The following is a 15,793-nucleotide window of genomic DNA, read 5'->3' on the forward strand; positions in this document are numbered from 1 at the left end:
AAATCAGTACTCGTGAAAGCACGACAAAGTCAAATGTACACATGTGTGAACTTGCTGTCATTGATATACCACAAAGCACCGCAATAAACATTTAACAGATTACAGATATTACACCAAACATCAAGATTTCAGTGTAATATTGTACATCAGCATATACAATGCAAAACGAGAGGTGGCAAGTATGAGTTCATTAGACATTCATGAGTTATGCTGTCGAGCTTCATTACAGAACACTGACAGGCCTTGATGGGCACGCAAGTAGGTTTGCAATATGCACTAATCTTAGATTCAGTACCAAAATTTCTACTCAACGACATTCTCAAAACATGGCATCATAATCATCCAATTGACCATTATATGCCATGACCTTTTTCTTGATCTTTGAGGAATCTACCCAGGTGATGAAGTCCTCCATGTTCCTGGTTACAAGAAAGGCTGGATCCGTGACCGTCTCAGGGCCTACACGCACATGCCCTTGTTCAATGTAGGTCACAGCCTCTTTAAGGTGTTCCGCAAACTTGAGCTTCACCATAACTGTTGCAAGTCTCCTCCTACAGAAGTTTAGCAAACAGTAAGATGAGTGGAATACAATATAATGTTGCTTCCTACAAGTACAACACAGTGACTATGGCTAAAGCAATTTGTGGCATAAAATTATTTTGTAGAAAGCGCTAATGCACAATTCAAACTGAAAGGGAAATCATTGCTATGGTGCAGGCTTCAGAGAGAGAAAAACCTGCAAAAGGAGCTCACTGAAAGATTCTCGCATTTGACCAAGCTCTTTTTGGTTGGAATGACACCCATATTATACCTGAAATTTAAGAAACTTTGTTAGACTGCATTGTTAGACTACAAAAAAGAGCAGGCCAGTTCTAGTTCCAAGGAAACATGAATGGAAATGGCAAGCAAACTGAAGCAAGAAATGCAAGTCGAAAGGAAATAGCTTCAGTTAGCTACTGAGAGACTGAAGTCACTGAAGTACTGAACCAACACAATATATAGATTGTGTCCTTCTGGCTTTCCTAATACTCGGACTGTCCAAACAAAGAAATCCATTGCCGTGTTCAAGGAACTAAACCTTAGTGTGCATGCTCAGACATATCCAGAAGTACAAGAATATGTCGAGATGCGGGTAATCTCATATAGGGTTATACAGAGAAGTCTTTGTCGGCGCTTGCATTATCAAATAAAAATTCTGAGCAAATAGTCAAACACTAATGTCATAGACTGAAAATATGATTAATTGAGCACTATCTCTAACCCTATTACAATCAAATCAGCAATTGAGATAAACGAGGAACACCTTGCATTTGTAAGGTTGCCTACAGTCCTCGATGTCCAGTTAAACTTCACATAAACAAATAGCTACAGCATCTTACATGCAAATGGGAAATAAAAAAGGGGAGAGGTTCCCCGCAGTAACTTACAGCTTATCAATCAGCATGTCTGTCATCTCGATTCTGAAAGGGTCCCTCGGATCCATTTGCTTTATAATGTTCACGAGCTTCTGCGCCATCAAGCAAATCCCATTGTACCTGCCGTAACAAAACCATCCCAGGTTACTTACGCCCAGCGCTCGCTCAACAAACGCTGTGGATAGACCCCCCCAACCACTACGATTTCATTGAATCTAAAGGGAACAGGACACGCTAACAAAATCATGGAACCAATAACCAGAGCACGTAATCGAAGTTTGGTAGGCAGAGGATTAGGGGAGGACGCGTACTTCTTGTAGTCGTCCCTGTCGACGAGGCTGTAGCGCTGCGTGACGGCGGCCTCCCGGTGGCCGCCCTCCCGCTTGTACTCGAGGAAGTTGGTCTTCTTGAGCAGCTTCTTCTCGTGGAACTTGAGCTTCCTCATCCTCCTTCACGCTGGCTTCCTCGAGCACGGCGGCGGCGGCGGCGGTGGACGGTTCCGGCGGATTTGCCTGTTGGCGCGACGGGGGGAGTTCAGGGTAGCAGAGTGGTGGAGATGGGCGGCTAGGTTTTCGCGGCGGTGACGCGAAAAGCAAAGCTCTACTAGGGCTGCGGGGTTCCCAGCATGGGCCGACTGGCCTTATTGGGCTGTTTGGGCTGAGGAGACGAAACCCTAGCGGGCTAGGCCAGAATACTTCTCGATAGTTTCAGACGCCATTACATTTTCCTCTTAAAAAAAAGATGACATCGCATTTTCCCCTTAAAAAAATGGATGCCATTGCATCTGCATGATACTCCAAAGTCGAAAGTCTTTCTAAATATATACCTCGCATATTTTTCTCCAAAAAAAAATACCTTGCACATTTCTTATAGTCTTAGTAAAACCATGTCGATTCTGAAAAGAAAAGAAGTAAAACAGACTGATTCCTTCTCCTCCGAGCCCAAAAAAAATGTCTTTTCTTTTTTCCTTCCTACACTTGAAAAAGTTAAATCCTGACTCCGTTCCTATACTGTTTATATGGACGGAGTGCCACGGTAACTCAAGCGAGAAGCGGCTATTCGCGACCGTGAATCGGCTGGTCCGTGAAATGCCTGCCGGAGCAGTAGAAACTGTCAGGGCCACAGCTTAAACCGGCCCGTGAAACCAACCGCACGTAGTCCCACCGAGACACACCACGCCGGCCGTGCCGCCCTCCCGAGTCCGGAACCCCGTACTCATCGCTTCCATGAACGAACGGGAAAGCTACTAGAAGCAAGAGCTCACCCAGGGGATGCCCAAGGACCACGGATGGGACGGAGGCAGGCCGGCTACTGGTCGTGGGCCAGCAGCACCCACACAACACATGCAGCTGGGCCCACAGCCCACATGCGCGCGTCCCCCTTCTGGCCCTCTCCCTCTGTCCTTGTGTCTGTCCTCACTCCTCACCAGCAGCGGCAGACCAGACCGGGATTTGGGGCCGCACGCCAACAGTAAAACGAGAACGCCCACCGGCTAGAAAAGAGTGAGTGAGAGGTTCAGGGGTCAGCTGGGGACTGGGACTTGATGTGCATCTCTCTCTCTCCCTGTCTCTGTCTACAGATGTTAATTCGGTTCTGGATGATTGGGTTAGCAGGGGACGCCGGCCACTGCGATCAAATGGCCTGTGGAGTGTGGTCTCCTGTGTATCATGATTGCCTGGTCCTTTTGCAGTCTAATTAACCTGATCTAATCTGTAATTAACAGGGGAAAGTAGTAAGAATATTTCGAAGCTTTTTAGCAGGTCCTAGTTGATTAACAAAAAATCCAAAGGCATCCAGTTTTGAGCAGAAAGCTGCCGCTCATCCTGCTCTCCTCGGTGTCATGTCAAAAGTGGACGTTATCTGTAAAGGCTCCAAGTTTCCAACCAAATAACTCCTATTAATAGTTCTCTAATAAAGATCGCCGTTGGTGATCCGACGCTTTCGAGCATGATGCTGTCATGCATTGGGAAGAAAAGGTGGAGAAGAAACTATACTAAAGAATAGTTGACCACACAACAGGGCGGTTGCGATTTGGGGAATACTTATGTCTGCGGAATCAACTATCAAACCTATAATTCGAGCGGGTATGCAGCTGGTAGATGATGACTAATGGCGCCGGCGCCATAATCATTGCAAACCAGCCTAGCGACAGCGTGAACACGCATAGTATTATATTAGTGCTAGTAAAGCTTCTAGGAGTGGTAGTACTATTAAGCTCCCCTCCATTATTTTCTCCATTAAGCTACTTCAAACTGCTTAATCTCCTTTATGGTAGCCCTACCAGATGCGAGATGCAACTCGGACAGGCTCGTCCCAACGGCGATAAAGCAGACAACAGTACAGTTAATTATCTGCAGGAATTAATCACAAGTGACTAGAAATGCGATTCACTTTTGCAATGAGTCTTTGTCCAGAAAAAGAATGTTTCATTTCACTTGCAATTGTCGGCCGGATCATAGCACAGGCTATTTACAGTGGGTGAAATTATTCAGTGACTGAACCGAGAGAAAAAAAAGAAAGAAAAAAGAACAAATCACCGGCACTAAATAATTTCTCCCGGGTTTGAATCGAATGAATGGATGGCTAGACTCGGCCGTCTCCAAAAAATCCCAAAGACGTTCTCAGCCATCTCACTCCACCGCCTCCGGCCGGCCGCTCGACCTCGCTCCGTCGCGGCAGCGCAGCTCCGACCTCTCGGCAATGCAGGGACAGGGAGAAGAGAACCCCCAAAAAAAAGGAGGAAAAAGAAAGAGAAAATAACACGACGGCCACCACAAATGGCGTGGAGCGCGCGGCGGCTATAGCTAGCTTCGCTTGCTTGGAGATGAGATCACCAGACGAACTTGTCGGAGGAGATGCCGCGGAGGAGCGGGAGCGCGTCGGCGGCGGCGCAGCAGCAGGGGGAGAGGGCGGCGCCGGCGGCTGACTGGAGGTCGTCGAGGGTGAGGAAGCGCGCGGCGGGGGAAGGGGAGGAGAGGTGGCGGAGGACGTGCTCGAAGAGCGCCTCGTCGCAGGTCGGGAGCGCGACGGGGCCATGGAAGGACGGGAAGCCGCCGAGCTCCTCCTCCGCCTGCCTCAGCAGCTCCCGGAACACCGGGTGGTTCAGGTGCGCCGCCCGCACCACGAACCGCCGCGACGCGCCGCCCACGCACACCGCCACGTGGCCCGCCGGGACCGGAGACGAGGACGAGGCGGAACGGGCCGCGGCGCGCGACCGCCACCGCCGCAGCGTCTGCCGCAGCCACACGATGTTGCGGATCTTGCTGCATTTCGCCATCGACCTCGGTTGGCGCCGACGATGGGCTGAGCTTGCTGCTGCTGCTGGTGGTGGGTTAATGGAGTTGTTGGTGGATTGGGGCTGGATTCAAGTTGGGGGCGAGGTGTTTTTATAGGCGGAGCGGCGAGATGGAGGGGATGGGAAATGTTGGGGGCTTTTGGTTCGTCCAGTTGGCCTGCAATTATCTATGCTTGCTGTGCGAAAAGGATGTGACTTTATTCTTCTGTTTTTTGCTTCTTCTTCCTTCCTATGTTTGATTTTTAAAATATGTTTTGTTCGGTTCAAGTATTTTAGAGTTGATAAGTTGAGGGTCTTCTGTGTTCATTAATCATCACCGTCTTATATTCTCCTAATTAAGGTTGTTCTGTCATTGTATTATCCTAATTAAGATTGCTCTGGCATAGGACCGAGACAGGGAGTAGGAGTGCTGCAGTTTCTTTCTCGTTACTACATAAGACGTGTTTAGATGACCAGAAATGCAGAGCAACTGTGATGCTCATGATATTCTTGGAATAGATGCTTTTATCATTCTCAGGCTCTCTCCATCTAGCGACTGTTTAAGTCTGAATAAACAGTCACTACTAAGTGATTGTTTTCGTCCTACTAAGTTTATGTGCACCACTACTAAGTGCCGAAGTTTCAACCGCAAAACGGCATGTGCACATATAATAGCTAACCAATCTTTGCAAGGCGCTTAACAGCATTTCCTTGTTCATACACACCATTTCCGTTCGTCTCTTGCTTCTGTTTCCTTCCACTATCTGGCTCGTTCGTTCGACCTCGACGCGTGCCCATAATTTCCCGCGTGGAAACATGACATGATCGAGCCCATACATTGCATCGCTGGACAACACGCTTGTGTACCTTCTCTTCGTAGCATTATACTAGTACTAGTATTCCTATATTATACAGTCCATTTCATACATTTTCGGACGCCACTGAATTTCCTGCGACGGGAAGCGGAGCCACGTACGTACGGTGTCCTTGCGGTATCTCTGATCTGAAGTTAATTCTGAACCAGGTACGTCGGGGGATGACTCCGGGTAGAATTATGGTGACACAACTATATCGGAGATGACGGAGACAAAGCCAGCATAATTACGTATGCCGGCATCATAAAGTTAAACTAAACTAAGCCGGCATCCAAGGTGAATGCCGGTAGGCTTATCTTGTCTTATGAGTTTGCAGGATAAGGACGAACACATTGGTCTCGGCGACAGCCGAGATTCCTAAACGCTCTTATCCTGACCACGCGGTGCAAAGTAAAACAGTGCGATCATCATTTCAGGAAAAGCAGTCAGCGCCTGCGTACCGGTGTCAGGTGACCACGCTAGAGAAGCACCGAAAGGAAATCTATGACGGAAGCCGGCAGATGATAGTTGTACCCGTTGCAGGCTGGCAGGAAAAAGTAAAGTTGTCTTGTCCCCTGCGGTACTGCCTGGAGGGAACCAAGTCGCGTGCCCCGCGGGGCTCAAGGAAGGTGACGTTAGACTCGGCCCGCATGTCAGTGTGACATGGCTGGCCTATAAATAGAACCTCACCCTTCGGTAGAAAGGGACACAGAAAAAAAAAGAGCACTTAGGCATCTAGGATTTTCCGCTTCTTCTTCTTCAAGAATACAGCTCAAGGAGCGTCATTGTAGAACTTGTCTATCTCGACTAATATAACAAAGTAGGAATAGAAGTCTTACCTCGGCAAAAGGGCTCCGAACCTGAGTAAATCTGTGTGTGTTTGAGAGTTTGTGCGTGTTCCCCTTCGCGTCCTCCCTCCTCCGGATCCTCCTTCGTCCATCGGCCTCAAGTTAAACCATCTTATGACATGTGTCGTGACACCACCACCCAAAGATACAAGGTACAGGTACAGGCACAGGAGAGCAGATCACGAGGCACTGTCTACCGCATTTTGGCACTACGTACTCCCCGGCCCGGCGCCCGTGCCCAGTCCCGGTCCGTATCAATCTCCGTTTCCATTTCCATATCAATCTCACTGTCGCAGAAAGGAATCAAACCAAATTCTTCACAGTGCGGTGTGTGTCCATGCGCGTCCTGGCACGCAGGCAGTCGGTACTCTGCAGTTACGGGCGTTGCGCTTGAAGCTCACATGGTCACATCACATCGTCGCGTGCGTGAGTGCTGGTGGGGGCGAGGAAGGAAGGAATCGTCTGGTGTGATGAATCCCGAGGGATCGATCGAGGAGTGGATCCCTCTCGATCCTGCGGGCTGCTGCGCGCGGTCGATCAGGTGGCCGAGTAGCTAGTTCGTGCATGTGACGGGGCGCTGTCCGCCGCTCGCCGGGCACACCGATTCCGGCTTACCATGTGCCCGGATTTTGGCCGCATTCTGGTACGATCTCTCCTCGGATCTTCTTCTCGCGCGGGTGCTATATCCTTGCCGGAGTGAGTAGGTTTCGGAGGATCGTCGTGTGGATTGTTATCCCGGGACACGCCTCGCACGCAGTTGGATTCCCCCTTGGCTTTTCTGGGTATATTTGCTTATGGTTGTTGCTCTGAACCAGGCAGGATAGGAGCAAAATTTGTTAGGAACGGACCTCTCGTTGTGCACAATACACATGCAGACGTAGTTGCGGACCTAGCTTAATTTTGCTCGTGTGGCAGTGTGATGTGATCGACCATGTTTAATTTCTCTTCGAAAATGATGTGGCCGGTGCAGTTTGAGCATATACTGGTACCCTGGTGTAAAGTGTACGACCAATAAAGCTTTTTGCCGCCTCAGTGGCTAGTACGCTACGTACTACTGGTAGCACATAGCACTAGCAGACGGAGAGTACGTTCACTAATTAGAACCGTTGTTAATTCGCTACTAGCACGTCTTGCTCGCAAGCATCTGGCGACGAAGTCGTGACACGAAGGATCCGATCCCCTATCCAAGCCATGATTTCAGTTACCTGTTCTTGGTTGACAAGACACGCTTCCAAGCCAAGCAATTACGGCCTTCAAATTCAACCGTTTTCTCTCTTGACTCTACGGCGCGGGGGGCCCTCAGTGAAGTGAGAAACAATACGACCGTCCGTTGATGGTTCTTTTTCTTCCCGTGACAAATGCAGATAAGACTGTCGATGCACGCGGGCGGCACTGGAATCGCGCAAAACAACTCCTCCGCTCGATCGAGTTCCCCAATACTCTGGCTAGCTAGCTAGCTAGCTATTCGCCTCCGTCCAGCACGCGCGCCACGCTACAAATTAAATTCATACTGTACTATAGTAGTAGAACTATGTGCTATATTATTAGCCTGCTCGATCGTGTCAGTGCCAAGAAGAGCGTCATATGCGGATCGGTAAACCCGCGACCAAGCACGCATGCAGTCAATTCTACTCCTTGAGAGTCGTCGTGAATTAAGCTACTATCTCGCGTGCGTCGTCGTACGTTGCCGGTCAATCGGGGCGCCGGCTGCGGCACCGACCGACCGACCGACCGCGGGCTCGTTCTACCCCGTCCACGATTCGCAGGACAAGGAACTCGATACGAATATCGTGCGGCGCCTGCAATCTGCATGCCCCCAATTACAGCGGCGGGCGGCAGCAGGTGCATGCATGCCCTTCTGTGCACGTGCCGCCGCTCGCGCGAGCGCCGGGACGAGACGCGATGCCGGGCGCGCGTGCATGGTTCGTTGGTCGTTAGGCGGTCGCCGTTGGGTGCTGTTGCGCCGGGAGCCAAATGGCCCGAGCAGTTGGTAAGATAAGAATAGGGTATGCGCAGTTTCTTGCGTTCTTCTTGCCTCGCCGATCGCCGGCCGGGGTGCTCTCGGCGGGTCATGCCCCCACACCCATGTGCGTGTGGACGTACGTGCAGCCGTGGGCTCGATACGGCAAATCCCCGCGACTCGGTCCCTTCTGGCTGTTAACTCTGGCCACTCTGCTGTTTGTTTGTTTTTGCGCTGTGGCCGCTCTGGTGGTTGCTCCTGCTAGCTGCCCGGTACGTACGGTGCATTATTCACCGAGCGTCCGAGCGGTCCAATCCATCAGGTGCACGCACGGGCACGACGGACGTAAAAGAGAACATGCCATGTCCGCTGCTGCATGCTGCTGCTTGCTTGCTAGTTGTGGTGCGTGTGTCCGTGTCTGCGCGCGCGCATGCAACGGTCGTCGATCAGGTCCAGACAACGTTTTCTTTATGGATCGAGAGCTAGTAGCTGGCTGGCTGCCGGCGGCCGGTGCATGAATGTACCCGGCCGCTAAAGCGGTTTAATTGGTTACGGCTGCTGGTTCTAATCATTTGCTTCGGTCCCCTGAAAAATCATTTGCTTCGGTAAAAACTAAAAAGGCATCGTCCGTACATTCGTTGAGTACTCACATCCATTCATTCATGCTGCTTGAGCAGTGGTAGTAGGATTTACTAGATACTACTGCTATTCAGAATATGAAGATCTTAAGGTACCTACTAATATGGAGACATTAATTAGTTTTTTGTCTTGGCGATGATTAGAGATTCGGCTTGGTTGTAAAGTCTACATCTCGCATTGCCACCATACGTACGTACGTTTGTTGGTGCTACAAGCTGACAAGCGTAGAAACAAAACTCGTCTTCGATCGTTCCACTGTCACCGAAAGAGGCAAGTTTACATTGTTCCGAGAATCGCACAATTATTTCAGTAACCAGGAAAGAATATGATAGATTAATTAGTGAGACAAGCAGCCAACAATTGCTTTCTCATCGTACACTAGAATCGTATTCATACGCGCACCTAAAATCGATCCTCACGAATAGCCCAACAGAAGGAGTAAAAGTTCGCTTCGATCACTGCTGCGGCCCCTTTGTATGTACCCAAAACAGCCAAGCTTCTGTCCTGTCGACCAACCCATGCATGCACAGGGCAAGAAAAAGAAGAGAGAAAGAAATATTGCTCCGCAGAGTTGGCCCTGATAGCTGCGATCGATCGATCGGTCACAACGCCATTTGGGCTGTGTTTCACGGCAGGACGCCAGGACAGCAGTAGTACTACTCCATGTCCTTGTGCGTACGTCGGTAGGAACTAGTACCATAATACGAGACATGCACGTGTTTCAAGATCGTGAATTTAACTATCAAAATATAAATTATATGACCTAAAAAATATTAAAAAATTCATTTGACTACTATCAAAATATAAATTATATGACCTAAAAAATATTAAAAAATTCATTTGACTACGAATCTAATGATATATTTTTTATGAAATATAATTTATATTTTATTAGTTAAATTTGTAATCGTATTATCTGACGGGTTACTCCACTAGCTTGTACCCGTGCCATTTCTCCCCAAATCCCAATGTAGTTAAAAAACCGCCCAAGTTGAAGTTGGTAGGTACTACGCACGACGGTCGATAAACAACACGAGTTCACGGGCGCGTGTGGAGAAGACGACGAGCGCCACACCGATCCAGAACGTTCGCAAGTTGGCGGCGATCGAGCTCCGGCCTCTGGGTTTCAGTGCAATCCGGGAGCCGCGCGCAGCAGCTGGACGCACACCGATTGGGGAATGGGGCAGGAGAAAACGCCCACGGGTCACTCGCTGGATCAACGATCGGTCCTTTTCCTTCCAGTTTCTCTGGGGACTTTTTCCCCCCGGTCACGATCTCGTCGATCTTATCGGAGTTTGAGCCGCCGTCGTGGGCAGCCACAGCCACATGCACATGCGGCGGGCCGGCGGCTTTCAATGTTTTCAGAACGAGCAATCATAGCCTCCGGCGCTTTTCTCCATGTGTAGTGCTGACAATGGTATTGCTTGGTCAGCACATGCACTTGGTTCTCAGTGCAGATATCCGAGTTCTCCTTGTATCCCGCTCCCAACTTCAATATATGCATGTAACATACGAGTAATTTTTTTGGGAAGCTGTACATTTCTGTTGTGTTCTTTATGCAGCCAGCTACGTACAGAAATATGCATGTATACATGTACCACTCACTACTCCACGGGTCACCGTCCTTGAGGCCGTGCATTCAGACGTGCAGTGTGACCACCGACTGGAGGCTGGAGAGGCCAAGCACCAACGGGAGGTACGTACGTACAGTAGTACTTGGAAGGACATCAACAGCGTACGTACTCACGTTTTTTTTGCGGGTACTACACGATTAATTTCGAGGTGTTACTTCTAAAATGGGGCACTAGTAATTTATTAACCCAGCTCTAAATTAAGCTCGAGCCACGTTCCATCTGGCCGGCGAAAGGTTAAAAGGCCACACAGGTACTGCAGAGTGCAGAACATGCATGTGTGCACATGTGCAGGCTGCACACAGTATCGCTCTATTCACAGCGAAGTTTTTTTTTTAAAAAAAACTAAAATATATTATGGATTTGCTGCTTCCTACAACTTGTGGACTTTGTAGAATGTAACACAAAAAATATGATCGATAAGTGAAAAAGTTGCATTCACGTGTTATAGGATGAAGTACCGTTTCATAGTTTTAAAATGAGATGTATATTTCCCAATCGACTAAAAATAGTTATTCTGAGTCAACAATCATAACCATCCAATTGAGATTTTCCCATCATTTACACTTGATGAATCTTGCACCAATATCAATGATTTGATCTGACGATTGTTTGTCGACTTAGAAATAGTTATTTTTCAGCATCGTCTTAGAGAATAGCAAATTTGTTTTAAATTTATTGAAACGCATATACGTACCGATACCAGCACCAAAAGAGGTTCAATAATCAACTGTCAGCACGTCACCTGATTTCAACTAATTTGGACCCAGATAAATCGATCACTGATTGTTCTTCAAAGGCGTAGACCAAGAATTTGAAAGCTCTATAACCGAAGGAAGGCACCCAAAGTCGCATCTATCTTTGGTGCACTTTGCTTTTCAAACCATATACTCTTTCATTTCAGATTAGTCGGGTATAGCATGTCGAGTAGAAAGTTGGGGTCCACTCTAGCTCTGTTCTAATCTAGTCTAATCTAACCTAATCCAAAGAACATGCATGCTACGAAATGCACCAAGGAGCCAATCAAAATCGATAGTAGTACTAGCTAGTACTCCCTAAGACTACGAAATGCTTAGTAGTACTTGATAGTCACGGTTAGTACAACTAAGCACCAGAAAGGACGATGCATGCATCTGGCCAAACATGCATGTAATGCAAGTATATTTTAGCGCCCTAAGACTAAGACCTTCGATTCTCTCCATGTAATCATGTGTGTTAGTCGTGTAGCTAGCTAGCTTAATTAGACGAGATGATGTGATCTCTCAACCCAAAAGGACGCAGGAATTTCGGTTGGAACCGCCGCTCAGTCAGCAAACTGGCCTGGACACCATAGATGCATGATTGGCTGATGGCTACCGCCGCGCCGCGAGCGGAGATTCTGGGGCGCATGTGCGAGCACCCGGCGCCGTGACACGTACCGAAAGCCGGTCGAGATCATGGAGCTCTCGATCTTGTAGCTGAGACGTCGCGCACGAGCGTAGATGCTGGTCCTGGATGCGGCAAAATGTACTCCCGTCCAGAATTCTAATCGGAGATATAGCTTGCGCACGTCTCTGATGCCCCTCGCTCTGCAGAAATGATATATTCGGATGGCCAGCTTAGGGGTTAAGAGTGCAGCGTAACTGGCCGGAATCCATGGTGGCGCGATGACACTCTGGCCGGAATAATCGCCACGCGCCGTGCTGATGGATTACCCGTTTGATCGGCCGGCCTCTGGGAGCGAATCGACGATGGACAGCCTACCAGGAGGTTCAGAATCTGATCACATGTTTTACTTGCCATCCGCATGTGAAGGATCGGAGTCCGTCCCGTGACTGTGAGTTCCCGGCCGAGTCGCCAGTGCCCAGTAGGCATGGCTTCATTCAGAATTGATGCTACTACATCACTACATCTGCAGCGTGCAAGAGCGCAAGTGTCAGGACCTGAATACAGAGAGGTCGTACTCAAGACGAACAATGGTTCAGTTATCTACTATGACGATGAAAGCAGAGACCGAGGATAAGTGCATCTCCAAGCCAGGAACCCTCCCGATCCTCCTCACTTGTCCAAATCTGTTCATATTTGGGTCCATGAACAAAATACACAATCTAATGGAATCCCATTTGTCCAAGGAGAAATTGGCCGGGTGACATCGTTATTTCGTGGACTTTGCCCAAACACACCATCCAATTTGTGTATTTGCTGAGTGCTATTACAATTTTCAGGTCATTTGATGAAACACACCGCCGGTCCAAAAACAAAATGTTGACTTTTCAGCCACCGTGAAACTACGGTCCTGCCCTTATTATTTTCTTTCTTGCTGAAGCAGTCCCAGAACAACAATGCAGGCTTCTGGCCATGGGTGCATGTATATAGCAGACGGAGAGATCGTATTTAGTTACTTCTTTGTTTAAACGTCCTAAGAATAAGATCCCTTCGTAATGATGGGCTGTTAGTCATACTTAGACGAGATGATAGATGTGATCACCGCAACACAAAGTGCACGCCACGAATTTCGGTTGGAACCGCCGCTCTCAGTCCACACTAGGCACCATTCAATGATTAATTGGCTGATTTTTCCCGCCGCCGAGAGATTCTGGGCGCCGATCAAGTTCTTCATGTGCGACGCCCCGGCTCAGTGACACGTACGTACCAAAGACGGTCGAGGCTCATGGAGCTCTTCTAGCTGAGACCTCGATGCACGTAGAGAGCGCATTCAGAATTTTATTCAGAGCTAAGCGTCGAGGTGGGGATGATCAAATCAGTGGAGATGGGGATCTGGGAGCCGGATTGTTTTATCTACGGTTCCGCGTCATGGGATCAATTGCTAAATAGCTGCCGGAAACCTACCGCTAACTCGATCACAACAGGCCAGGAACCTGAACCTCACAACACCTGAAAATTATGCATTTTGCCTGTCTGCCTGAATATAATCATGTGACGTCTCGACCATTGCACACCGCTCCTTGAAATAATACAGCAGCTTGCCCAAGCATCTCTCTCGATCGGTGCAAGACATGCTACTGTCCTTATTCGCGAATAGTTTAACGGCTCATGACACTCCCCAAAAGCAAGGTTGGCCATATATCGATCAACATCACAAACGAAGGCAGAACGAATGTGCAACAAGGAACAATTCTCTTCTTTATTCCCAGCAAAGCGGTCCCACAGCAGTCTCGCAGAGAAAATAATCTCGGAAGCCATCATCCTCTTCGTTCTTCAACAAATCAAAAATAAAATAAAAAATCACTACACTAAAATCTTCTAGCCGCAGTCAAGCAGTGCGTGTATAGCTTCTGTAATCTGTACCAGTGCCACCCGCGAACTGGCCCGACTCAGTCGACCACGCGGGCGCGCGGCCATGGCGGGTCCGCCGTCGCGCCGCCATTACGCCGGGCAGGGGAGCACTCGCGCGCCCTTCGTCTGGACCGATGTTTTAGCTTGCCGTGCGCTCGGGGCCTCGGGCTAAGGCGATTCGAGATAAATTCGAGATGGCCATTAATCGACCCATCACCAGATTCAAATTCACCACGCCATCTTCTCCACGGCCAACCCCTGCAGCAAGGGCCTGGCCGCGACATCACGGCCCACTCCGCCGACCGGCCCACCGCGGCAGCATAGGAAGGAGCGGCAGCGCTCTGCCCCCCGGGAAGACGAAGACGAGGAGGCGGCGACGCGGCGGAGGGCGTCGCGGAAGCGGTCCTCGTCGCAGCAGGGGAGCGCGAGGGGCCCCGGGGACGAGGGGAAGAAGCCGCCGCGCTCCTCCTCCGCCTGCCGCAGCAGCTCCCGGAACACCGGGTGGTTCAGGTGCGCCGCCCGCACCACGAACCGCCGCGCCGCCACCCCGGCGCCCACGCACACCGCCACGTGGCCCGCCGGGACCGATGGGGACGAGGACGCGGCCCGTGCGCGGGAACGCCAGCGGCGCAGCGTCTGCTGGAGGCGGACGATGCTGCGGATCCTGCTGCAGCTTGTGGTCGCCATGGATTCGATTCCGACGACGATCAAGGATTTGCTCTGCTCTTCGTGTGTCAATGGCGCGGATGCTTTACGCGGAGGAAGAAGAGTTGGTGGGAGAAATGGAGATGGCTTTTCCAGGGGACGAGGCGGGGAGGATTTATAGGAGGAGAGGTAGCTGAGCTGCTGGCTGCTTCTCAGGTTGGCCGATGGGGAAATTTTGGGAGCCTGTTTTTGGGTTCCTCCAGTTGGCATATGGGAGCCATGTATTCCATGTGCACAGAATAGCATCTAAAGATTACGTGCTGCTAAGAAGGTGGTGCGTCTAATTAACCACATTTCCTCCTCGTGCAAAGCATTTTTTTAAGGACGTGCTATAAGAAGTACTCCTATATGTCCTGCGTAGGCTTTCCTTGGTACAGGATCGTGCTTTGCATACGTTAAAACGCTAGTACTGAAATGTTGGGATGTGAAGCTAAGCCATGTACGTTGCTCCTTGTGAACTTTCTGAATGAGGCATGGCTAAGTAGACCGCGATGCACCGCCTAACATTGTTTCGGCACAATTTTGGGAGGCGATCATGCGTGGCGCGCTCTCGCACAGCTCAATCGGGCCGCGATCAACGTCGGCTTCAGGTGTTTCGATGTCAAGCACACTGTTAACCACGCACGCGTCCATCGAGCTACGGCAAAGGGGAGCTGAAGCTAATTAAGCTAGCCCACGATAAGATACACTGTCACTAGCTGTGCTGAAAACTGGAAGGAGGTGGAATCTGGTAGCCGAGGTATGCGTGCAAGTGACCGGGCGCTGTCCGCAGCTGGGCGGGCAGTCAATTCGGCGTGCATGTGCCCGGATTTTCGGCCTCTGGGTCTGGACAGAGAAGACGATCTCTCGTCTGATTCTGTGCACTGTCCCTGTGCCGCCTTGCCGGGGTTGTGGCTTTCAGAGGATCGCCGTAGGGATTCCAGCCTCACCAGATCCTAGGCATGTACGCCACAACCCCGGGAAGGCGGCACTGTATTGCGCGTGTCAGTCCACTTGCTGTATTGGTTAACTGGACTGCCAATGAACCTGGAACTAGTAGTCAGGACTCAGGAGTATGTACTTTACTCGGTACTTTTGACATGGGGGGTTCGGATTTTCTTTAAAACTGATGTTAGAAACGTCTAGTTTGGCAAGCGAGAACAGCGACTGATCGAGTCGGTTCACTCGTGGCTGAAAAGAACCTGGTCCCTG

The 15,793-nt window shown here is 49.8% G+C and overlaps 3 protein-coding genes across 3 annotated transcripts; all 3 read right to left on the minus strand.

Annotated features, from left to right (window-relative positions):
* Nucleotides 1-42: 42 nt before the first annotated feature.
* On the minus strand, nt 43-1,991 carry LOC100826196 (U3 small nucleolar ribonucleoprotein protein IMP3). The gene is made up of 4 exons (XM_003580700.4): nt 1,727-1,991; nt 1,428-1,535; nt 737-811; nt 43-551 (listed from the first exon to the last, which is right to left on the minus strand). The coding sequence occupies exons 1-4, from the start codon at nt 1,858-1,860 to the stop codon at nt 320-322; spliced, it is 549 nt and encodes a 182-aa protein (XP_003580748.1). The 5' UTR covers nt 1,861-1,991; the 3' UTR covers nt 43-319.
* Nucleotides 1,992-3,820: 1,829 nt separating this feature from the next.
* LOC100826508 (indole-3-acetic acid-induced protein ARG7) lies at nt 3,821-4,843 on the minus strand. The gene has a single exon (XM_003580701.4). The coding sequence runs from the start codon at nt 4,690-4,692 to the stop codon at nt 4,246-4,248; it is 447 nt and encodes a 148-aa protein (XP_003580749.1). The 5' UTR covers nt 4,693-4,843; the 3' UTR covers nt 3,821-4,245.
* Nucleotides 4,844-13,717: 8,874 nt separating this feature from the next.
* On the minus strand, nt 13,718-14,730 carry LOC100826822 (indole-3-acetic acid-induced protein ARG7). Its single transcript, XM_003580702.4, has one exon. It carries the CDS (start codon nt 14,582-14,584, stop codon nt 14,126-14,128), a length of 459 nt encoding a protein of 152 aa, XP_003580750.1. The 5' UTR covers nt 14,585-14,730; the 3' UTR covers nt 13,718-14,125.
* Nucleotides 14,731-15,793: the final 1,063 nt, after the last annotated feature.

Source organism: Brachypodium distachyon, chromosome 5, assembly GCF_000005505.3.
Source record: "Brachypodium distachyon strain Bd21 chromosome 5, Brachypodium_distachyon_v3.0, whole genome shotgun sequence".
NCBI classification, from domain to species: Eukaryota; Viridiplantae; Streptophyta; class Magnoliopsida; order Poales; family Poaceae; genus Brachypodium; species Brachypodium distachyon.

Excerpts from the sequence above, each read along its gene's own strand:
- LOC100826196 (XM_003580700.4), bottom strand. The coding sequence starts at position 1,860 with ATGAGGAAGCTCAAGTTCCACGAGAAGAAGCTGCTCAAGAAGACCAAC. Across the intron at positions 1,536-1,726 it reads GACAGGGACGACTACAAGAA|GTACAATGGGATTTGCTTGA; the intron begins GTACGCGTCCTC and ends TTGTTACGGCAG. Across the intron at positions 812-1,427 it reads GACATGCTGATTGATAAGCT|GTATAATATGGGTGTCATTC; the intron begins GTAAGTTACTGC and ends CTTAAATTTCAG.
- LOC100826508 (XM_003580701.4), bottom strand. The coding sequence starts at position 4,692 with ATGGCGAAATGCAGCAAGATCCGCAACATCGTGTGGCTGCGGCAGACG.
- LOC100826822 (XM_003580702.4), bottom strand. The coding sequence starts at position 14,584 with ATGGCGACCACAAGCTGCAGCAGGATCCGCAGCATCGTCCGCCTCCAG.